The sequence below is a fragment of the Pan paniscus genome, chromosome 4 (assembly GCF_029289425.2).
Source record: "Pan paniscus chromosome 4, NHGRI_mPanPan1-v2.0_pri, whole genome shotgun sequence".
In the NCBI taxonomy this organism is placed as follows: domain Eukaryota; kingdom Metazoa; phylum Chordata; class Mammalia; order Primates; family Hominidae; genus Pan; species Pan paniscus.
In genome coordinates, this window is record NC_073253.2 from 77,679,483 (window position 1) to 77,704,264 (window position 24,782).

General features: G+C 41.0%; 1 protein-coding gene across 2 annotated transcripts in view; it reads right to left on the reverse strand.

Moving 5' to 3' along the window:
• Positions 1–18,900: 18,900 nt before the first annotated feature.
• SUB1 (SUB1 regulator of transcription) overlaps positions 18,901–24,782 on the reverse strand; it is a 72,310-nt gene continuing 66,428 nt past the window's right edge. For both annotated transcript variants that reach the window (XM_034960214.3, XM_008971842.4), the window contains exons 4-5: positions 23,925–24,033; positions 18,901–21,984 (exon numbers count right to left, since the gene is read on the reverse strand). In XM_034960214.3, the coding sequence (XP_034816105.2) occupies positions 21,905–21,984; positions 23,925–24,033 (189 nt within the window). In that variant the 3' untranslated portion in view covers positions 18,901–21,904. The remainder of the gene's footprint in view (positions 21,985–23,924; positions 24,034–24,782) is intronic.

Consider the following 24,782-nt stretch of genomic DNA (forward strand, 5'->3'; position numbering starts at 1 on the left):
TTGAGATCATGGAGGACACTTGTGGAAAGCACAGAGGGTTCCTGGGAGACATCTAATACATGGGCCCTTTCTCACTTGTTGGGCTCAACTGCGGATACGTACTCTATGGACTGGCCTAGCAAACAGAGCAAATCCCTGAGAGAAAGAGACAAAAGGAATTTCTATGAAGAAGGTATGAGTTGATCTTGAGGCTTTTCCTGAGAGAATCAGGGCCCAATTAGGATGCCAGTGGAAGGCAGGGACCCTCAGGGAGCAATAGCAGTAAAGGGAACAGCCCCAAAGGCATAGTGGAGTGCTTAGGGAGGAGCAGAGATCAAAGGCAGACCCAAAGGCTTCCCAACGCCGTGTGAGAAGGGGCTGTGGTCTCCGGCAGCTGCGTGGTGCTTGTGCTTGCATTAAAATGCTTGGAACAGAAGCTCTTTCCCTACTGTGCCCTTCTGCTCCCAAAATACAACCAAAACCTCTCCTCTCAACTCCTTCTGGGTGATTTATAAAACAAATTACAACCAGTGAAGACTTGGAGGATGAGTTCCTGAGCACTGGTGAATATGGAAATATGGCTGGTTATCCCACATATTGAATTTGTTTGATTACCCACTTGTCTTACTATATTGTCATAGGCCCACTGAGAAGGAGAAAAGCAAGAATAATCCCTTACATAGCATCTTCTATATATGCTCAGACATGATAAATCGTTCACTTCACTTATTCCCTTAATAATACTGTTACTAATATCCCTTTTCCACAAATGAGAAAATTGAAGCTCAGAGAAGCTAAGCAACTTGACAGTGGCCCCACTGCCAACAAGTGGCAGAGCCAAGACTCAAACCCAAACTCAAATCCTATGCTTATGTCACGGTCAGGATGTTATAAGAAGACAACACTATACAAGTAAACGAAGCTATCTATCTTCTTGTGAAAAATGGAGTCATTTCTGAAAGCAAACACCAGGAGTACACCACGAAGGCGTCTGGATGAATTCTGAGGCATTCTGAAACACGCTAGTGTCTGGAAAGGCAGGTGGGGTCTCCGCAATGCCCTGGTGTGGAGACTTGGCACCTGTACTAGCCAGTGGGCGCTGCTACGGCACCCTAATTCCCTGAGAGCTGTCTCCCCTTTCCTGACTTCAGGGAGTCCCTGCAACTGTGAAGCAAAGCACATGCAGCTTCCCGAATTTCATTTTTAGAGGTTTTCATCTTTCCCTTAAAACATTCCAGAATTCAGATTGATTAAGTTCATCGATGCAGAGAAATGTTCTTTAATACTTGGCTCTCCTCACGGTGCACATCCCCGCACCCTAAGGGGAGCTTGCCCTGTGGACATGCTTGGAAGTGTACCATGGATTACAGCTGATTTTGCTAGGATTTCCATGAAATTTCCTGACTCTAGGACTTGCGAAACATTGGAAATTGAAGTTCTGTTGCCAGAGGAGTTTGTGGAATTGTGTTCTGTGGAAACAGAATTATGGGATTTTAAGCCTAGAAGAAATCTTTCAAGTCCGCTCCTGCCAAAGGCCAGGCTGAGTGTGAACCCTTGCTGAGAGATGCCATGGCTGTAACATGCTTCTCCTTCCCAGCATGTAGCTTTCACCCGCAAACAGACACGTGTAAAAAGAAAATTCATAAATATTTCCTTTACCCAATTCTCTTCTTCATCTTTTCAGTTTATTATTTATTTTCCTTTTGGAAACAGCAACTACGCTCAGATTTTCTAACTGGATTTCACCTTGTCCATGCCAAATCAAGAAAAAACGTATATGAAAAAGTAACTACGATGGGACTGAGAAGAGGGGGAGCAGGTAGGCTGGTGAGGACTCGCTCCCTCAGTCTGCGCTGTCTGCTACAGGGAGGAGGCTCCCACCTCCTCAGTACCCCCAGGTCTGTTACCCGCCCTGACCCCAAGAGGAAACAGTGGCCTGAGTCTGCAGCACCTGCCTCTCCCTTTGGATCAAGTGATCACACTGTGCTGGCTTCAACCAGAAGCTGCGAGAGGGATGGGAGCAAGGCAGATGTTGAAAGAGAAGTGGGTTTGGAATAAAATCATTGCGCATGCCCTCTTCTTTCCTTGGACGCCTGTGTGGCTCGAATGCGCCTGAGACCTCCAAAAAGCAAAAACAAGACTTGGCTGCAAATCACTGTGATTACCAAAACCTTACAAACAGTAGCAGGGAATTATTCTGGTCTTGGCTGTGCTGTGGGGAATTAAGGGACATAAGAAGGAGCATTGAAGCTGGGGTGGGGGGCAGGGGAATATGACTCCCCATAAGGCAAAGGAGACCATGACAACTGTCATTAATAGGAGGACGTAGGGAGAAATGCGCTGGCAATGGAGCAGGCTGCAGGGAGACTTCCTCCTCATGGCCTCCTGGAGAACCCTGGGTGGATTTTTTCCAGGGCACTAGTGGGTTTCCTGACAGGTCCTCATGTGAAAAGAAGAGTCGACCTTTCCTTTTTAGCTCCTAAAGCATAAACTAAGGTGACTCTATGGAGCAACAAACTACAGCTCAATATATAAAGAGTCATTCGGAAAATTACAGACTTCCAAAGATAGAATTGTCTCCTGAAGCTATAGTGACCTCCCATTGTCTCAAATGTTCAAATAGAAAGTCATTCTGGGGGGAAGCGAGGGAGGAACAGGTGGAGTGCAGAGGATTTGGGAGCAGTGGACATACTCTGTGTGATACCATGATGGTGGACACGTGTCATTATACATTTGCCCAAGCCCGCAGTATGTATGGCACCACGAGGAAACCCTCATGGAAACTATGGACTCTGGGTGATGTTGGTGTGTCAATGGGTAGGTTCGTCGATTATAACAAACGCTCCACTCTGGTAGGGGATGTGATAATGGGGGAGGCTGTGTATGTGTTGGGGCAGGAGACATATAAGAAATCTTTATCTTCCTCTCAATTTTGCTGTGAACTTAAAACTCTAAAAAAAAATAAGTCTTAAAACAAAAAGTCAGTCTGAAAAGCAGGTAAGAATAAGGAATTCCTTGGTCAGTTGTGAGGTTTGATTGGTTGACCTGTGAGTTTCTTACATAAATTAGAGAATACTGGAGCTAGAGAAGTACATCTTAGAAGGTAATCCTTCCAGACATGTTGTTCTAAAACTTTGATCTGCTTTCTTTCTAAACAGCTAGACTTACTTCTCTTGAGCTTGCTCAAAGACATGTCCCCTCCCTACCCTGCTCACCAAACTCTATGATGAATTGGTCATCCCTGAAGGAAAACCTTAAAGAATAAAATGAATGACTTCATATGGGACTGGCCTTTGCATTCATGTCCAGAGCACAGAGGAATTCAAACACCAGGAACTTGTCAATTGATAGCAAAACTTAGACTCAGTTTCATAAAAATGTCTAAAAGCTATGTTATATAAGGTCTTAGGCAATAGATGTATCCTCTGAAAATCTCAAAGTGAGGATGTAGAAAAATTGGAATTCACATACACTGCTGACATGGATGTAAAATGGTACAGCAACTTAGAAAACAGTTTGGCAGTTCCACAAAATATTAAGCATGGAGTTAGCATGACCAACAATGACCCAACAATTCCACTCCTAAAGTATCTGAACCACTTATCATTTTCCAAAATTCTTCCATGTATTTGTTTAGTAGCTTGTTGTCTTTGTCATCCACCAAAACTTATCTGTCCAGTAGAAAGGCCACCAGCCACCCTCCGAGTGTTCAGCGGCCACATGTGGCAGTGGCTACAGATTGGACAGCACAGTACAATCATCACTGTCAGAACGTCCTGTTGGATAGCACTGCACTGGAATGCAAGCTCCATTAAAGCAGGCTCCTTATTTGTCTTGGTCACTGCTATTTCTCCGGCATCCAGAACAGTGACTGACACATAGTAGGCTCAATAAAGGGTAAGTAATGAGTGAATGAACTGAAGTTTAATGAATGAACAGCACTGGGTGGACAACAACAACACTGGAAAAGGAGGTGAAGGAATGCTGGAACAATACGAACAGGGGTGAAAATGGAAGCAAGAAAATAAAGTATTTGTTTAGGTTCTTCTCGTCATCGCTTTACTCCAGTATCTTATAATTTAATCATGATAGTCTCAAGAGAGTATTTTAATTATTGGATCTTAGTATCTTTCCTAGTATTCTCCTATTGGAGAATGTGTTGAGTAACATAATTTGACAAATGACATACCACTGTGAAAATGTATAGAATGTTGTGAATTTGTTAGTTTGCCATTAATTTCATTTCCAATTCCAACAGGGAGTACTATTGACATGGTAGAAATTTAGGTTGATAAAGAGCCTTTGACTCCTAGAGAATGTTTTAATAGTCATTCATTTTTATCAAACTTCAGAGGTCATTCTTATTTTATAGCTTTTTTCTGTAAATAATACTGAGTTCTAAAAATAGAAATTAAAAGATAAAAATCATTCAATAAACAGGTGTCATTTCATTGTTTTCCTAGTTTGTTCTTGTTTTCTGTTTTCATTTGGTTTGGTCTGTTTATATTGGGTGTTGAGACTGAAAATTTTTACTCAAGGTCTGATTGTAACTTTGCTACCATCCTCTGGCAAAATAATGACCATCTTAGGATCTTTGACTAGAATGAGTTTCCACAATTTTGTTTATTTCATGTTATAAACTGCTTTCACTTGCATCCTACTGCAGCTAAAAGCAAAAGCTATTAAAAGGCTACGATAGCAGAGGAAAACAAGATCACAGAATCTCTGTTCTCTAATACCTGAAGAAATGCAAAATTTTAAATGTTTTAATACCTGATATTCAACAGTGGCAACTAAAACAAAATGGCAGCCAGGGGGGAAAAAAAAAGCAGAAAATTCAGAAGGAAAATTTTTGTTTGTAGAGATGGGGTTTCACCATGTTGCCCAGGCTGGTCTCAAACTCCTAGGCTCAAGCGATCCCTCCCACCTTGGCCTCCCAAAGTGCTGGGATTACAGGCATGAGTCCTGTGCCGGGCCAGAGGGAAAAATTCTAAGGAAAACCCTAAGTGATCCCCCCATCATAGCCTTGCCAGAGGCAGAAGGCAGAAGTGTTGCCCGGTCTCCTCCAGAGAACTGGGTTGAGTTGAGGGAACAGGTGAAGCCCATCAGGGTGGCTGGCACCCAGCAATGTTTGGGTGGAGTAAGTCCCAGCAGGACATGTCAATGGCTCCAAAGAAAATAATAAAAGCTCAGGACCCCCACCAACGGCTGCACTTGATCCCCAAAGAGCCGATCCTGCCTACTACACCCTCCTGTCCACAAAGAACATGGACTGCGGGTGTATGGAAAATGAAGGTAAAGCAATAACCACCTGTCTGACCATCATTCAGAGAGTTAAGACTAATGGGTCCTAAATGAGATGGGGAAAATGTCCAGGAGAATTTACCCACCCTATATAAGAGGAACTAGGCTTGGACAGAATTGTCCACATTAAACATAATATACAGAGAAATGCCACAATGGAATACTAAAGCAATAAATGTGAGCAAGCTATAACCACACACAACAGCATGGACAGACCTCACACACAACAGCATGGACAGACCTCACACACAACAGCACGGACGGACCTCACACACAACAGCATGGACGTACCTCACACACAACAGCATGGACAGACCTCACACACAACAGCACGGATGGACCTCACACACAAAATGCTGAATGAAAGAAGTCCAGTGCAAAAGGATGCATCCTAAAAATTCTATTTAGATATTATGCTGTGAGAAGTCAGAATCCTGACTCCTCTTGTAGGGGGTAGATGTGAGCAGGGCATGTCTGTGTCTAGTGGACAGCACATTACATCTCTCCCAACTCCTGACAATTTTACCCAAGTTTTCAATTGCCTTCTTATTGACATTCCATATTTTTTTTAATTCTTGGTGCATTCTGTAACAAACTCTTTACATGTTGAAAATCATACAATATGGTATCATGCTATCTACAAGTCACTCACTGTAAAAAAGGCCTCATTGTGCAGCGATCATTCCTCAGAAAAACATTTTTGGGGGTAGTGACAGCAGTTCCTCAGTGGAGTCCAGTGGTCTCCACCCCTGAATTTGCTACATCCTATCTCTCAAAATTCCTTTGTCCGAGGTCCCGTTAGTGACCCCACAGTGAACCAGGGCACACACCAAGGTTGCTTCCACCTTCATCTGACCACGAGATATTGCTGTGACTTACCCGCTCTTGTCCAAGTTCTTAGTTACAGACAAGAGAATCCAATCCAGTTGGTTAAAGTAGAAAGAGATTTGTTAGTGGGTACATAGAGTTCACATGAATCATTACAAGGGCTAAAAGAAAGACTGAGCTTCCAAGAATGACTGCCAAACCACACTGTTCAACTGAACCACCAAGGAGGCTGCTACCTCTCATCAACAGGCAATGCAGAATCAGAAAGCTACTGCTCCTGTTAGCCAAGAACACAGAATCAGAAAGCTATCACAGGCCGGGCGCGGTGGCTCATGCCTGTAATCCCAGCGCTTTGGGAGGCCGAGGTGGGCAGATCACCCGAGGTCAGGAGTTTGAGACTAGCCTGGTCAACATGGTGAAACCCCATCTCTACTAAAAATACCAAAATTAGCCAGGCATGGTGGCGCATGCCTATAGTCCCAGCTACTAGGGAGACTGACGCAGGAGAATCGTTTGAACCCAGGAAGCGGAGGTTGCAGTGAGCCAAGAACGCGCCACTGCACTCCACCCTGGGCACCAGAGTGAGACCCTGTCTCAAGAACAGAAAAAAAGAAAGCAAGCAAGCGCCACAGACTGCTTGACTCACTGGTGCTATACCCCCAGCACCGGCGCATAGGCTATTGACATCAGCAACCTGCCAGCTGCACAGTTGCTTCTTAAACTGTTTGCTCACAGTTTTCTGAAGACAGTGCTTTTCAAACTTTAAGATGCCCACAAATTACCTGGGGTTCTTGTTAAAATCATAGATTCTGCTTCAGGAAATCTGAGGTAGGGCCTGAATTCTACATTTCTAATGAGCTTCCAGGTAAGATAGATGCCGCTGCTCTCACTCTTTAAGGAACAATACTAAGAGACATCAGCCTAATGAAATCAAGCCCTATAATCCCTTTCACCTCAATCCCACCAGTGTTCCAAGCCCCTGGGGCATCTGTCATTTGGTCTCTCACCCCTCACACTACCCTGGATACCTGCTAACTAACCCAATCTCCCACTTTTTCCACCGTACCCTCTTTCATCAGATTCTGCACAGGCAAATTATCCAGTATTCTCAACTTCTTCTCTGAATGTTCCCTTTACTTTCTTGCTTTAACTGAAACTTACTCCCCTGAGGACGTGGATCCTGCAGCCTTCATTGAGGCTGGTGTTTTTTCTTCACTTGCCATGTACCTTGAATACCAGAGGCAGGGCAGAAATTCTCCTTCTACCAAAGTTTGTTCCTCATTGCAGTGTTCCTCCTTTCCCCTTGAAAAACTACACCAGAGAAATCTTGCAGACACCACCTTGGCAAAACTATCAAAGTTGTCACCAGTAATAGGACAAATAAACATCATGTACCTCCTGATAAGATGTACTGAGAAGCCTACATCGTTTCTATGGTATCTCTATCAAAAATGCATAACCTGAATTTAATCAGCATACATCAGACAACCTAAACTCAGAGACATCCTACAAAATAAATGACATGTATGATTCCAAAATATCAAGGTCGAGAAAGAGTAAGTACTTCAATTTAGAGGAAACAGAGACATGACAAAACACACACACACACACACACACACACACAATGGAGGGCTGGGCGCAGTGGCTCACGCCTGTAATCCCAGCACTTTGGGAGGCTGAGGTAGGCAGATCACAAGGTCAGGAGTTCAAGACCAGCCTGGCCAACATGGTGAAACCCCGTCTCTACTAAAAATACAAAAAATTAGCTGAGCACAGTGGCAAGTGCCTGTAATCCCAGCTACTCAGGAGGCTGAGGCAGGAGAATTTCTTGAAAACTGGAGGTGGAGGTTGCAGTGAGCCGAGATCCTGCCATTTCACTCCAGCCTGGGCGACAGAGTGAGACTCCATCTCAAAAAAAAAAAAAACAAACAAACAAACAAAAAAAAAAAACACAATGGGAGATTCTGGATTGGATCTGAGACCAAAAATGAGGATACTGGTGGGACAGTTGTAAAACTGGTACCATTAGATAATTGTATCAATGTTAGTTTCCTTCATTTGATAATTGTACTGTGGTTACATAAGATATTAACAATTCGAGTGAAGTAGGAATTTGAGTGAAGTACTTACAGAAATCCTTTGTACTGTTTCTACACTTTTCTTTAAAGTCTGAAGTTATTTCAAAACAAAAAGAACTTGGCCAGGCGCGGTGACTCACGCCTGTAATCCCAGCACTTTGGGAGGCTGAGGCAGGTGGATCCCTTGAGCCCAGGAGTTTGAGACCAGCCTGGCCGACATGGCGAAACCCCGTCTCTACTAAAAATACAAAAATTAGCCAGGCAAGGTGGCACACACCTGTAATCCCAGCTACTCTGGAGGATGAGGCAGGAGAATCGCTTGAACCCGGGAGGTGGAGATTATTTGAAGTCCACGCCCGCCGACTGGACCTATGAAGCCTCCATGCACATAGTGAGTATTAGCCTGCACTAACACTAACACTAACAAACGCTACCAAATGTGCACTAACACTGCCAGATAACCTTTCTTCATGTCCCTGGTAAACTCACAATCCCACTGTTGAAGAAATCAAGTTTGGATTGTGTTTAGAATAGTGCTTTTGGAGATACTTCACTGATGGCATTCCAATTGGCCATGCTCAGCCAATTGTTAGAGTTGGCTATTTATGAAGGATTGAAGAAAAATACTAGAAAATATAGCCTCACTTTATTTTATATAAAAGTTAAAAATTAATATCCTGGCTGAGCATGGTGGCTCACACCTGTAATCCTAACGCTTTGGGAGGCCAAGGCTAGGGAATTGCTTGAGCCCAGGAGCTCAAAACCTGTCCAGGTAACATAGCAAGACCCCCATCTCTACAAAAAGTCAAAAAAAAAAAAAAAAAGCCATGATGGCATGCATCTGTAGTTCCAGCTACTTGGGAGGCTGAGGTGGGGGAATCACTTGAGCCTAGGAGTTCAAGACTATAGTGAGCTATGACCAAGCCACTGTACTCCAGCCTGGGTGACACAGTGAGACCTTGTTTCAAAAAATAAAATAAAACAAAGTATCTTCCCCCACCCTTGATAATATTTCCCTGTGAGCTTGTTTATTTACTATATATATATTATTAAAACAAAACATAGAAACAGTTTAGATAGACATTATCCCCTGTGACTGTCATCAACTCAATCAAGTTTTAACAAGAAACAAGTTCATTTATCACATTAAAAACTAAATATTGGTATATATCATGTTGTTCAAAACTAGTCTAGGTATTTAATGTGGGTATTTCAATGGCTATTTCCACCATTTCACTCTTTGTTTAGTTTTGTTTATACTGATAATGAACATTGTGCAGTTTTTACTTTTTCTTCACGTTTTTTGATTTATTAAAATATTATTATTTGCTAAATCTAATAATAAAACATTCAGACTTGTATTTTGTATTTTTATATGCTTTTCTAATCATTTATTTGAATTTAACAAAAGTAGTGATCCACAACCCATTGGAAATAACCACAATTTGAGAAGCAATGCAGTCGCCTTTGATATTCCCGAGATGGACACTAGGTGGCGCCCAAGGATCTTCTTCCTGGCTGGTTGCGTGATCTTTGCAATGGCACGCTCGTCATAAGGCGCTTGGCAGTGTATAAGTGATAAGGCGCTTTTCCAGTGTAGACGGGCAGAATTGTCAGACCTTTCCTATCTATCAAGTCCACAGAGAAGGCAACTCACTCTCCTTTGTAGGGGACATCTATAAATAATTGAAGTTGACTTACACAAATGAAGACATTTTCATGTTTTGCCTATTGTTGGGAGGCTTCCCAGCTGAATAGAAGTAATCTCTAAACACCAAAGCTGTTACAACTATTGTTATATCAAGAAGACTATTTGAGAGCCTTTGTTCAATAATAGTGACAGGAGCCAACCACATCCGGGCCAAATTATAAAGGAAATCTACAAAGTCTTTTCAATGCCCACATCTCCCAGAATCAGGAGGGCAGTGGAATGGCAGAACAGAATTCTGAAAAATACCTGGCTGATATCAATCTATAAACGAGACCTCGAGAGGCAATCCTTGCATGCAGTCCTCATAAATATGAGATCCACAGTCAACAGAAAGACTCTCCCACATACAATAGACAGCCCAGTACAACACTTCCGGCTGCTCCCCGGGAGCCACTCACAGGACACTCCTATATTTAAACATACATTGAATGCTATTTAAAAACACACATGAAATATATCAAAGCTTTCCACTAAGAGATCTGAGAATCCAACCCTGATGAGCCCTGCCACAGCTACAACCTATGTGAAAGTTCAGCAGAGAAACTTATTCCTTCAGCCTCACTAGGACAGTGCTAACAAAGACCAGCTTATCACCAACACATAAATTGTCAAAGCCTTTAGCTTTCAATACGTTCTTCCCCCTCTAAGACTTTTGCACCACTGGGGCAGACAGCAAGAAGAATGCAGACCCGTCTATGGCCAAGGGCAGACCACAAGAATGCAGACCTATGGCCAAGGTTGACATCAAGAATGCAGACCTGTCTACGGCCAAGGTCGACATCATCCCTTGAGATGACTTGTCAAGGTTTCCAGGCCTGCCACTTGTGACTAGAAGTCTGATTTCCAACTTGTGTACCTGCCTCGAGAGTTTGCTCTGGCCATTCTTCAAGTTTGTCAGCCCAAGTCCTCAAAAACTTGTAAATCTCCCCATCCAACTCTGACCTTGTTTTGCTTGGGGTTGAACGTGCTAGGAATGAATACCCACTCTGTCAAGGAGAATGCAGTGGAACAGCAGCCACTGGAAATCATCCCTGCGTGGAGATAGGCAGTAGCCCTAGTTATTGCCAATAACCTTATGTTCCTACTGATAATCTTGATCATCTTTGGTAGTGAGACAACACAAAGAGATCATGTAGCCTTGGAATAGATACAAGTTTGCCTATTAAATCGGGGGGTCAAACTGTGAAGATCCCTTCTTTCTTGGATTTTTTTACTAGTTGATGATTTTAACAGTTGTTTCTGGTCACTGCCATGACTGTTTTTAGAGGCCTCATAGGGCAAGAAAGACCAAACACATTAAAAATAACCAAGTGAAGTTCTTTGGCACAAAGTTTGAAGACATTCATCTTTGACTTTAATCTACAGAACTAGGTAACAGAGGTTTTTAATCCTAATCCATAATAGTTGTCTCTGCTAATCTTATTTGCCCATTATTAGTCAAGCTCCCAACCTGAAAAGACACACTCGAATTATGCCAATTCAAGGAGTAAAATTTATTAAAATATATTATTTACAAAGGTGTGAGTGAAGGCTTAGGAAAACAAAAGGGTAACCAGTAGTAACAGAGGAACTAAACATCCCACAGTTGAAAGTTGTAGGGACCAAGTAGCTGCTCGAACCCATAAGAAACTCACAGAGAGTAAGTCACCTTGAGAGGAGTTTTTAAGAAACACAGCCAACCTGAGGTGACCCTACCCCACCAAACTCTCCTTTCACCATGAACCAAACCCAACCAAACATCCCAGCCTCCCAGGACAGAGCGCAGGGTAAGACTGGATCTAGGGGAACAGATGGAATATCTAGGGGGACAGATAAAATATATACATATATGGCACCATCCGAGCCTTTTGCCTTCAGCATCATCTCTTGTCCTTCACCTGGTGGAAAGATTGAGTTCCCAATATGGGGCAGGAACAATGTTCCACCAACTACTACTTCAATACAAGTTGTTCTCATACTCCACAACCTAAAACTTTAGCCAGCATTGGTGTTATTCATTTAACTTATTTCAGAGAAAAGAGAGGGAGAAACACTTAAATGACATAAAACACTGTTGTGACAATCCTGACTTCTGTGAGGTCTGTATTGGTCATCTTAGCTGCCTTTGCCCTCTGCCCATTCCGAGTTCCAGTTAGCCTCCTCCAGCACCTTTGCTGGGCCAGGGTTCTTTACCAGATGAAAAGTACAAAACCTTCATTCTTACAGTGAGTCTTTGGAGGTCTTCTATTTACGGGTTGAAGTTTTTCCTTCAAGACAACTGGTTAAGGGAGCACAGTCACCAGTAAACCCCCTGGTTTCCAAACATCACTCTCCTTGCCACCACTGTGTAGGAACAAACAGTCCAATTTCCCTCAGACAATCAAGATCAATGAACTCAAACACCACAATCACCTCCTTATTTCCCTACTAATTCAATGGCATGAGAAGCCCAAGATGACCAAAAGGCAGTCTCCACTACCAATGCACTGGAACCATCACTCCCTTCCATGCTAGGCTCCCAAAACTTACATGCTTTTCAAAGAATGAAATAGACTGAACGCTCCTTGAGAGTAAAAAATTTTTATTTGTGGCCGGGGGCACAGTAGCTCACGCCTGCAATCCCAGCACTTCGGCAGGCCGAGGCAGGTGGATCACTTGAGGCCAGGAGTTCAAGACCAGCCTGGTCAACATGGCAAAACCCCATCTCTACTAAAAATGCCAAAATTTAGCCAAGCATGGTAGTGCACGCCTGTCATCCCAGCTACTCAGGAGGCTGAGGCACATGAATCACTTGAACCCAGGAGGCAGACGGTACAGTTAGCCGAGATCACAATACTGCACTTCAGCCTGGGTGACAGAGTGAAACTCTGTCTCACAAAATAATGATAATAATAAATAAAATAAAATAAAATAGAACGGGCAAGGCCGGGCACAGTGGCTCACACCTGTAATCCCAGCACTTTGGGAGGCCGAGGTGGGCGGATCACGAGGTCAGGAGATCAAGACCATCCTGGCTAACATGGTGAAATCCCGTCTCTACTAAAAATACAAAAAAAGTAGCCGGGCGTGGTGGCGGGCGCCTGTAGTCCCAGCTACTCAGGAGGCTGAGGCAGGAGAATGGCGTGAACCCAGGAGGCGGAGCTTGCAGTGAGCCGAGATCGCACCACCGCACTCCAGCCTGGGAGACATAGCAAGACTCTGTCTCAAAAAAAAAAAAAAAAAAAGAATGGGCAATCACCATTTTAAATAACTTAGTGATCAAAATTCACATGACCAGCTGTGAAACAACCTGGCCTGATGTACCTTCTGGTGTGGTGTGGTAGGTACAGCATCTCCTATGTAGCATTCTTGCAAAAGACATTTAACCTGAACTGAGCCATGAGGAAACAGACAAATCTAGAATATGGGACATACTACAAGTGGCCTGGACTCTTACAAAAGGTCAATGTCGTGGAAAACAAAATAGTAGGGAATTATTCTACATTAAAAGAGACTGATAACCAAATGAACAGCATGAATTTTCATCAAGACACTGCATTGGGAGAAGAAATGAACATTTTTGGGAACTGGAGAAACTTACTACAGACTGAATAGTTGATAAAATTATTGATGTTTTAAGTTGTGATAATATTGAGGCTAGGTAGAAGAATGTCTTTACTCTTGGGAAATGCACATTGAGGTTCCAAGGCAGTCTCAAGGAAAAGCACCGGCAGAACTGTTTGGAGTGTGAACTGAACTAGCGGCACTTCGCACAGAGCACCATTTTAACTTCCAAGATTGACAAATTGTCGTTGTTCAGACCTGTGGATTTGGCAGACAATTTCTCAGAAACAAACTGAGCCTATCACTTCAAAAAAAAACAACTGACAGCATGTGTTGTCAATGATGAAATTCAAGTTTTCAAGGGGAAATTACATACTACAACTTTTAAGAAACTACCACTTGTCAAATTTTGTGGTTGTTATCAAAGGATACCCACAATTACCTGGAAAGGCTATTAAAGTATTCCTGTGCCAGGCACAGTGGCTCATGCCTGTAATCCCAGCACTTTGAGTGGCTGAGGCAGGCAGATCACTTAAGCTCAGGAATTCGAGATCAGTGTAGCCAACATGGTGAAACCCTGTCTCTACTAAAAATACAAAAATTAGCCGGGCATGGTGCCATACGCCTGTAATCTCACCTACTTTGCAGGCTGAGGCATGAGAATCGCTTGAACCCGGGAGGTGGAGGTTGCAGTGAGTCCAGATGGTGCCACTGTACTCCAGCCTGGGCAACAAAAGCGAAACTATCTCAGAAAAAAAAAATAATAAAGTATTCCTCCCTTTTCCAACTACACATCTCTGTGAGGCCACATTTTCTTCACATACCTCAACCCAAACAAAAGATTATCTGCAGAAGCAAACAGGAGAATCCAGCCATGTTCTATTAAAGAGATTGGTAAAATGTAAAATAATGTCACTCATAATTTTGTTTTGCAAAATATGATTATTTTCCATTAAAAAAATGTTAAAGTATCTTTCCATTCCTAGGAAATACATATTGAAGTACTTAAAATGAAATATGCCTGCAGTTTACTTTCAAATATTCATCCAAAAAATTGTATAGATGTATACACATGTATGTATGTGTGTAAACATGTATGCCTAAGCGGCATCAGAGATACTTGGTCTTTGTCCCTGGTTCCTGGCACAGAGCTCCTAAAACCTAATTTCTTGAGTTAAAAGTGATAGGAGGATCTTTTGTTCAAATGAGGGACTCTTGGCAGGGCCCCTAGACAGCTTCAGGATGGGGACTGGTTGCTAGAAAGATGAAACTTTGATTAGAAGCTTAGAATTTTCAGCTCCACCTCCCAACCTCTGGGGATGGGTGAGGAAGTGAGGACTGTTAATCACCAATGGCTAAAAATTTAATCAATCACATGTAATGGAATCTCTATAAAAACACCCTAAATGATGGGGCTCAGAGACTTAAGTTGGTGACATAGTAAGGTGCTGGGAGAGTGGTGCTCCCAGAGAAGGCACAGAGCTCCACCTCCCTTCCCCATACCTTGCCCTGGGCATCTCTCCCATTTGGCTGTTCCTGAGTTTTATCCTTTATAATAAACCTGTAATTGTGAATAAAGTGCTTTCCTGAGTTGTGTGAATGGTTCCAGTCAATTATCAAATGTGAGAAGGGGATTGTGGAAACCCTCTGAATTTACTGGTCACAAGTACCAGTGACAACCATGGACTTACGGCTGGCATCTGAAGTGGGGGCCTTCTTGTGGGACTGAGCCCTTAACTTGTGGGATCTGACACACTAACTCCACGTAGATGGTATCAGAATTAAATTGTAGGACACCCAAATGGAGTAAGAGAAGTGGTGATGGAAAACACACATACACTTGGCTCAGAAGTAAAAACAGCTCAGCATATGCGTACGTTAACTTTCTACAATTTACTTCCAAACAGTTCAGCAAAAAGAGACAGAATGTTGCAAAATAATAGGTGAAGGATATGAGTGTTCCTTATACTATTGATTCAACTTTTCTCTGGGTTTGAAATTTTTCAGAATAAAATACGTTGGGGGCCAGGCACAGTGGCTCATGCCTGTAATCCCAGCACTTTGGGAGGCCAAAGCGGGCAGATTGCTTGAAGCCAGAAGTTCAAGACCAGCCTGGCAAACACAGTGAAATCCCGTCTCTACTAAAAATACAAAAATTAGTCGGGTGTGGTGGCATGCACCTGTAATCCCAGCTACTAGGGAGGCTAAGGAATGAGAATCGCTTGAACCTGGGAGGTGGAGGTTGCAGTGAGCCAAGATCACGCCACTGTACTCCAGCCTGGGTGACAGAGCAAGACTCTCTCAAAAAAAATAAAGATAAAATACGTGGGGGAAAAAAATCAAGTGCAAGGTCACTGAAATAGGAAGCAAACATTCTTCAAGTTAGAGGGGCCATTTCCATCTGCGACCCTGTGGCCTGGGAGCCATTCCCGAGGCTCCTCCAATAGATTAAAGAGGTCTTAAACTTCCTCCCTTCATTTATAGGCTCCCCATCCAGCGCAGGCCCTGTGACTCCAACAAGGAACTGAGATCTCATGCACCTTAAAACAATAAATGAGAATGGCTCATGGCTAGACATGACTGGTACCAGATCCCAAAACCCAAGGTTTGACTAGGCCCTGGTCTGAATTTGGAGAGCTCGGCTGTGGAGAAGAGGGGCGTGAGAACCAAGTGATCGAATTCCTGTTAAAATGAAGTAATTTGTGGCTCACACCTGTAATCCCAGCACTTTGGGAGGCCGAGGCGGGTGGATTACGAGGTCAGGAGTTCAAGACCAGACTGGCCAAGATGGTGAAACCCTATCTCTACTAAAAGTACAAAAAATTAGCCGGGCCTGGTGTGGGCGCCTGTAATCCCACCTACTCAGGAGGCTGAGGCAGAGAATTGCTTGAACCTGGGAGGTGGAGGATGCAGTGAGCCGAGATCGTGCCACTGCACTCCAGCCTGGTGACAGAGCGAGACTCCGTCTCAAAAAAAAAACAAAAAAAAAGTAGTAATTCATATTTTTCTTTAAAATTACTAGAAGTACTCATGGTTCAGGTGGCACTTAGTCACCAAAAAAAAAAAAAAAAGTGGGAAGTGGTTGAAACTGTTGCTGACGCCGAGCGCGGTGGCTCACGCCTGTAATCCCAGCACTTTGGGAGGCCAAGGCGGGCGGATCACGAGGTCAGGAGATCAAGACCATCCTGGCTAACATGGTGAAACCCCGTCTCTACTAAAAATACAAAAAATTAGCTGGGCGTGGTGGCGGGCGCCTGTAGTCCCAGCTACTCGGGAGGCTGAGGCAGGAGAATGGCATGAACCTGGGAGGCAGAGCTTGCAGTGAGCCGAGATCGCGCCACTGCACTCCAGCCTGGGCAACAAAGCAAGACTCCGTCTCAGAAAAAAAAAAAAAAAAAAGAAACCATTGCTGACACCAAAGGTCAACTTAAATTCATACCGAAGAAGTTATGAACCTTACCACCTTCCTTCAGATGCTGCACACTGTAATTTCAATCACACTCTGCCCTGGATCCCACACCCTTCTACAGCCACCATCCCATTTTTCTTTATCCTTCACAACCAAGCTGCTCAAATTAACTTACACACAGTCTCCACTCCTCACTCAACCAGCCTCTGCCCTCCCCACCCTTGTCACCACCACCAATAGCCTTCATGTTACCAAATCTTCAGAAACATCGAAGTTGTAAAAGTCAAGGAAAAACTAAGGAACTGTCAGGCTGAAGGAGACTGAAGTAAAGAGAGAATCAAATGAGACATGTGATCCTGGGTTAGATGCTTTTGCTAAAAGACACTGAAACTCACAAAATCTGAATGGGGTCTTCTGAGTGGAGGGGTACATGGGAGTTTTCTGTACCATTCCTGCAACAACTACATACTTGAAAAATAAAGCCTTCAGAATAGGAGCTATTAAAAGACTTGGGCTTGACAGACACAGCGGTATACACCTGTAGTGTACAGATGCTAGGAAAGCTAAGGCAGGAGGATCACCTGGGCCCACAAGTGCAAGGCCATGGTGCGCTAGGATCACAGCTGTAAACAGCCACTGCACTCCAGCCTGGGCAACACAGAAAGACCCTGTCTCTTCAAAAAATAAATACATAACATTTTAAAAGACTTGGGCTTAGCTTACTTAGGAAGGCAAAACTGGAACTTTCACATCACTTTTCAAGATACGTGAGTTACTACATAGACAACTTCAGCTGATTTCTGAACTACATATACAGTCTTCCTGTTACCCATGGAGGTTACATTATCCAACTATTGAAATGAGTTGAAATTCAGGAGCAGTTAAAGAAGTGGCATAAATCTTATCTCCTAACTATGCAGTAAGTTATCCAGCAGAAGGATAAACCATTTAAACTATCAAGAACCTAAAAAGTGAAATAAGAGGAGCATTTCACTTAGACAGTGGGTCACTATTAATCCAGGACTAAAATGTCTATAAAAGCAGGTCTGGGAAGGTGTGAACTCTGTAAGGGGCTTATGTGAATGAAGCAAGTGGGGAAAGAAAAGTCCTGTTCATGTAGCAAGCTTTTTTTGTTGTTTTTTTTGTTTTGTTTTGTTTTTGAGACAGTCTCACTCTGTTGCCCAGGCTGGAGTACAGTGGCACAATCTCGGCTCACTGCAACCTCTGCCTCCTGGGTGCAAGTAATTCTCCTGCCTCAGCCTCCACTGTAGCTGGAATTGCAGGTGCTCACCAGCATACCCAGCTAATTTTTGTATTTTAATAGAGATGGGGTTTCACCATGTCGGCCAGGCTGGTCTCGAACTCCTGACCTCAAGTGATCCATCTGCCTTGGCCTCCCAAAGTGCTGGGATTAAAGGTGTGAGCCACCGCACCGGGCTGTAGCAAGATCTTTTACTAAAATGGACACAACTATTAGGTGAACTGTTATATAGTAACTAATTCCATATAATTTTTTTAAATGTTTATTAGTACTTTGCAAATACCCTTCCTATCCCAGTTAACTCCCTTTGAGCCATACTACAAAACTATGAAGTCAGTGATTAATTGTGTGAACTCCAAGTACTCTTTTTTTCCTTCTTCTGGCTGAATTATGTTTTACTAAAAGCAAATTTACAGTTAAGTGAATATACCATGGATCTTTCTATTCCTAAACAGAAATTGAAATGGGGCCTCAACATATAAACAAAAACACTAACGAGGGGCAAAATAGGGAATTCATAAATGAAAATGTAAATTTGAAATCTTCAAAGGAGTCCATGACACCAGTCAAGTATATGAAGGAATCATTAGACTACAAAGCACTTAAAGGGAGAAAGAAAAAAAAAGAGGCTGTGTACACCTAAGTGTTTGCATTTTTCCATTTGGATCAGGTAGATGGAAAGGACAGACCCAAGACTAATCCACATTCCAAAGCATTCACACAGAAAGGCATTCTATTAATAAAACTCATTCAACAGACAAATTACCCATTTACCTTCAGGTTTGTGAAACCGGGATAACACAAAGGGCACATTTCTTACTTTTATTTCAACATTTAAAATATTCACAGATGGAGTATTATATTCAGACATCTCCATGGAAGATGTACGAAAACAAAGCATACAAGCATTCCACAATTACAGAATTACATATTTGTGATTATGTGAATATTCACCCTACAGTTTATCTGGAAAAACACCACTTTAAAAAAAAAAAAAACTTTTGAGTGTTTCACTGGATTAACTGCCATAAAAAATGAACTGCAAAGAATTTCAGGAGAGATACCTAAATTTAAGTACTTTTACTTTTTAAAAATTTCAAACTTTTATAGTATTCTGCTAACATATCTCCTGTGAGGAACACTTAATACTGAATTTTCCCCTCAATAGCCAAGTCAGAATATACTTATTTCATTTTTCACCCAAGTCTTTGTTTCTAAACGCATTATGTAGAATAGATTTGATCGTCACAGCATCTTGAGTAGCTAATGAGGTAGGAGTATTCTTAAGTTCTTAGGCATTAATGAAGCAAAGCAAAAGACAATCAAATTACAAAGATTTTCTTTTGTAGTGGTTGTTCTTTAAGTAAAATGCTAAGAGCACTGGAAATTGGTCAAATGCTGCTCACATTTTAAAAACAAAGAGGAAAAACCCATTAGAAAGCCCTGATACACATACAGTCTGTTAAAGGGAAAAACCTGAGTACTGGAATTAAATTCATTTTGGCGTTGTAAGGTAAGGTATCTATGCCTAAAAATGCCAAGTTTTCTGCCCAGGAAAAAAAAATATTTACCAAGGAGATAAAATTTAAACAGAAAACAAAATTAATCTATACTTTCTTTTCAGAACAAGTTAATTTGCTTCTTTTAACCCAGTTCTCTTTTCCTATACACAAACTGATTAATAATTTCAGTATACTGCATATCCAGTAACACATTTAAATGAAGTTAGCAGTTAACTTACCAACTGTGCCAGAGAAACACTCCTTATATGGAGGCTTCATTAACACAATGCTAAACAACTAGAAAACATGTAGGTAATAGATTTCAGCACCATCTGTTAGTAGATTGTTTCAAAATGCATACACCCCCTAAATTCACATAAACCTAGGAAATTTGCCCATCATTCCCCCTGCATCTACACCAAAAATCAAAGTTCTGTACTCGAACTACCCTTTCCATGTGCCAAAAATAAGAAATATTTAAATATCTATCCAATTAAGTTAATAGGACACAAACACGTTCCCCAAAAAAGGAGGGAAGTTACCAATCAAGCATGATGTGTCTGAAGTACAAATTTTGGGAGTTTCTCTGAACCTACTCTGGTTCAAGGGGCTGCAAAAAAAAATACATATTTTTAATACACTGGTACCTATTATTTGATGAAGGCTAAATTACAAGAGATTTACCAATTTGAACCTCTTAAGGTTACTGCTAAATATACTTTAAAAAGTCATCTAAAAAATGTTTTAGAAATACAACAGAATAGCTGATAGAATAAAAAAATTGATAACTATGTGGCCTGGCAAATGATTTTCAAATTAAGTCCTTGACAAGCAACTACAAAATGTTTTAGATGTACGAATCAAACTTGGTAGCAAAATAGTGCAAAACTCTAATATGGCAGACCTTAATAGCAGGTAACCATTTGAGATTTGCTACCAAAAATAATTTGTCAACAAGAATCTTTTATATGTCTTTAAAACTTTCCTTTTTCTACTCTACCTAGAATTGTGTTCCACTGCTGTTATAAAAATCTCAAAATATCATGTGTATATCATTTAGATAGAAGAGAATTATTTCCTCTTCACTGCCGCCTCCTTTAATTTCAGTTATAATTCCCTTTATAAACATTCTTCTCCTAAGGCACACCATGCCCTATTTATTGCCACAAAGCCACTAAAATCTGTGCCTCACTCTGTCTGCTTCATCAGTATGGTTAAATACAAACCACTTACTAGTGTCTGCTAAAACTTAGTATCATCAAGTCTAGAATGCCATTGGTCTGTTCTACTGGGGCAAAGGCCAAAATACACAAGCATGTGCTCATATGCTCTTTTCCCTACAAACTAACCATATTACCTACTATAACAGTAAAGCTTAATGACATCTCTGGCTACATATAATTCATACCCAATATTATAAAATAAAATGTTAGGCCAGTAAGCTTTCACAATTTTTATTAAATCCTAGTCTAGTTGAACAATATCTGATGTTACAGACATCATCCCATGGTGAACATGTTTAATAAGTGAAAGCAAGTCAGACATCTCATCTAAGTCATTATTTTCTGCAGACTAAGCAATAACTACACAGAACACTATGGGTAAACAAACACCTGCTCAGTTTTCACACAAGCCATGTTGTTTATCAAATTAGATCTGCTAATATTGAATACAGTAGATTCGGTGATTGTAGTTCTCATGTAAGTATCTTATTGAGATAACATTTTGACAGTTTCACTGACTTTCCAAATAAGCATACAATAATCAAAGAAAAAAGAGTGAAGTAAAAACTGAACATGAAGAGATTAAGTTATTAAAGGAAAATGAAGTAAATAAAATAAAAAGAGTGAAAAACCATTGGGGGTGGAAGTCAAACAAGCCTAGACATTTGATTGGAAGAGAAAAGATCAAATATGAAGTTCACAAACCAAAAGTTTATAAACTCAATGCAATACAAATCCTTTTTATTGTAAAAGCTGAGTTGAAACTAAAAGATCTATAAAAACTGTTACTTTTGGCCTTAAACAGTACCAACTCTTATGATCAAAAAAGGCCACAACAGTTAAGATTGTATTACTTGATTTTATTTTACACTAGGTGGTGGGCAGACAAAGTAATCCTTAATAAAGTTGACAATTAGCTTCACTCAATATTTTTAATAATGCACATTAAAAAAAGTATTCATCTTACAAATTCTTCTGCAATCCAAACATACAACAGCTTGGAGAACATTTAGAAAACAAAAGCCAATGTAAAAAGACAGATTAAAACAACTAGAACAGTACAGGTTTTATTTATATGGCTCGAATTTTACAGTTTTCTTACTGCATCATCAATGTCAGAAATCTGTTCCTTCAGCTGGCTCCATTGTTCTGGATTTAAAGAAATACCTAAAACAAAGTTTAAAAATTCAAAGGTGAAAATCTATTTAAGCGTTGAGGATTTTCATACTTCCAACTAGAATACTGTTTTATCAAAATTGCCACTTTAGGCTGGGCGCGGTGGCTCACACCTGTAAATCCCAGCACTTTGGGAGGCCAAGGCGGGTGGATCACTTGAGGTCAGGAGTTCAAGACCAGCCTGGCCAACATGGTGCAACCCCATCTCTACTAAAAATACAAAAATTAGCCGGGCATGGTGGTGGGCACCTGTAATCCCAGCTACTCAAGAGGCTGAGACAGGAGAATTGCTTGAACCTGGGAGGCAGAAGTTACAGTGAGCCAAGATCATGCCACTGCACTCCAGCCTGGGCAAGAGAGCAAGACTCCATCTAAAAAAAAAAAAAAAAAAAATTGCCACTTGGACACAATGCTACAATACTGAAAATCATATCTCTTACATTTGTTAATTACATATCATCACAATTTACTGAGCATTATCAATCTCATATCCAGTCTTACTTTCCACAGTGCATCCTGCATAGTACCTATTGTAACCAGTGAGAATAAATAAGGGTTTGAAGACACATCTTACTAATACCCGTCAACTATCAGGCTAAAATGGTCAGGTCCAGATTTGGCATGTGATACCCCATTACTACATTTCCAGCTGGTTCCAATATTTGCCCAAAATTTCCACAGGAATTCAAGCCAATTGTGCTGAGTTCTTCCAGAAGCATTCATTTCACTTTGGAAAAATTCCCAGGACGTGATTCATACAGGACTCCTCAGAGAGTATACCCGGGTAACTGCACTCTAGGGTCACACTGTCAGGGTTAAAATTCCAGCCTCACTTTCACTAAGTGTATGACCCTTAAAAAAGAACTACATCACCTTGTAAGCCTTAGTTTCCTCACCAGTAAAATGGCATCTATACGCCAAAGAGTTGTTGTAAATGATTAAGTAACATGAATAATGAATTTAGCATATCACCTAACACATAAATGGTTAAAAAATGTGAGATATGTCTTTCCAGTTTAAGATGTAAAAGTATGAACAGAAATTTTATATTTTCTATATTTTGTACTTTAACGTTCTAGCATTCCAATACTGACGCATATAAACAGAGAAGTAAACAAGAACTGGCAGAAAGTATTCCCAGAAAACTGCTGGAAGGCCATGAAATTGAAAAAAAAGAATAAACAAGAAATATGGCATCGGCCACTCTGGTACGTAAATGACCAATCCAGAAGTGACTTGAAGAAAATATGAAAGCATATAAACACATATAGAGGCTGAGTTTAACCAAAAAAAAAAAAAAAACTGCATGAAGCAAACAAGTGGTACCTTTCAAACTAACAGGCAAGCAGAATAAAACTAAATAAGGAAGCATTTTTCTTTAGCTGAGGGTCAACCTAGAGCAGCAATCCAAATATACAAATTTAGGCTGGCTCACCTTCTCTAGCTGTTTGGTGAATAATACAAAATATGTTTCTACAGTGCTAAGAGGCTTGGGACTGGATGAAGCACAAATGGAAGGAAAGCAGAGATCCGCTTGAAGAATAATGCCCTAAAGAATAGCTTTTAGGAGCTGAATCAAAAGGAAGCATTGTAAACCAAGATTTTCCATTCCTGATTTTACAAGTTCCCAGATAGTGCCTAATCTGCTTCAGAATTGCATAAACCTTTTTAAAAATTGTTCAAGTAAATTAGCAGCCAACTGAAGTGATATTAGGGGTGTTACTTTTCTGGGTTTTATTCCCAAAAGCTGTATTAAGACATCTCATTAAAAAAATGTTAAGTATCATGTCCAAAATAACTACAGAAGATAGAGAATCAATTGAGTAAGACTCTTCCTTGCCCCGTGTCCTGCCAACATTTCAAGTAAGCTACTCAGAAAAGTTGTAGTTTAGTCCTAACACTGTAATAAAATTCAAGTAATTAGACCTCACCTTTTCTTCCTGGTTTCATCTCACCTTCAGGATCCATCCAATATTCTCTAATATCAATTAGCACTTTGCCTTTAAAATCGCGAACACTAACGTACCTCATTTTCCCAATCTGCAAAAGAAACAAACATAAAAAGAGGTGCTCCTTTCAAGAGTGGTATCTGTTTCAATTGTATTCATATTCACAACTTGCTGCATGCTCACTCTACATCTAATCATGAAAATGACTACTGCTGACCCTTGAACAACACGGCTCTGAACTGTGCAGGTCCCACTTATATGCATATTTTTTTCAATAAATATACTGGAAAAATTTTTGCAGACTTGACAATTTGAAAAAACTCACAGAACAACTGCATAGCCTAGAAATAACGAAAACATTAAGAAAAAGTTAGGTATGTCATGAATGCATAAAACATACCTAGATATGAGGTTATTTTATCATTTACTATCACAAAACATACAAATCTATTATATGAAGTTAAAATGTATCAAAACTTATGCACACGGGAAGCAGTAGAGAGAAATGTAAACAAAGATGGAGTATTAATTCATAACTGCATAAAATTAACTACAGTAGTGTACTAGTGTTAACTTCATAGCCACTTCCTGTTGCTATCTCAGTGTGCTCAAATGTTACAAATATCTGCTTAAAACACCTTGTGTAAAACACCATGTGATGCTAATCATCTCTGCTGAGCAGTTCATGTCTCCAACAAATTGCGTATTGCAGTAAAAAATGATCTCTCACAGTTTTCACATTATTTTTCATCATGATTACTGCAATACCATAAACTTTAAATAACACCATGAGTCCTACACAAAGTGCCCCTAGTGATGCTGAAAGTGCTCCCAAGAAGC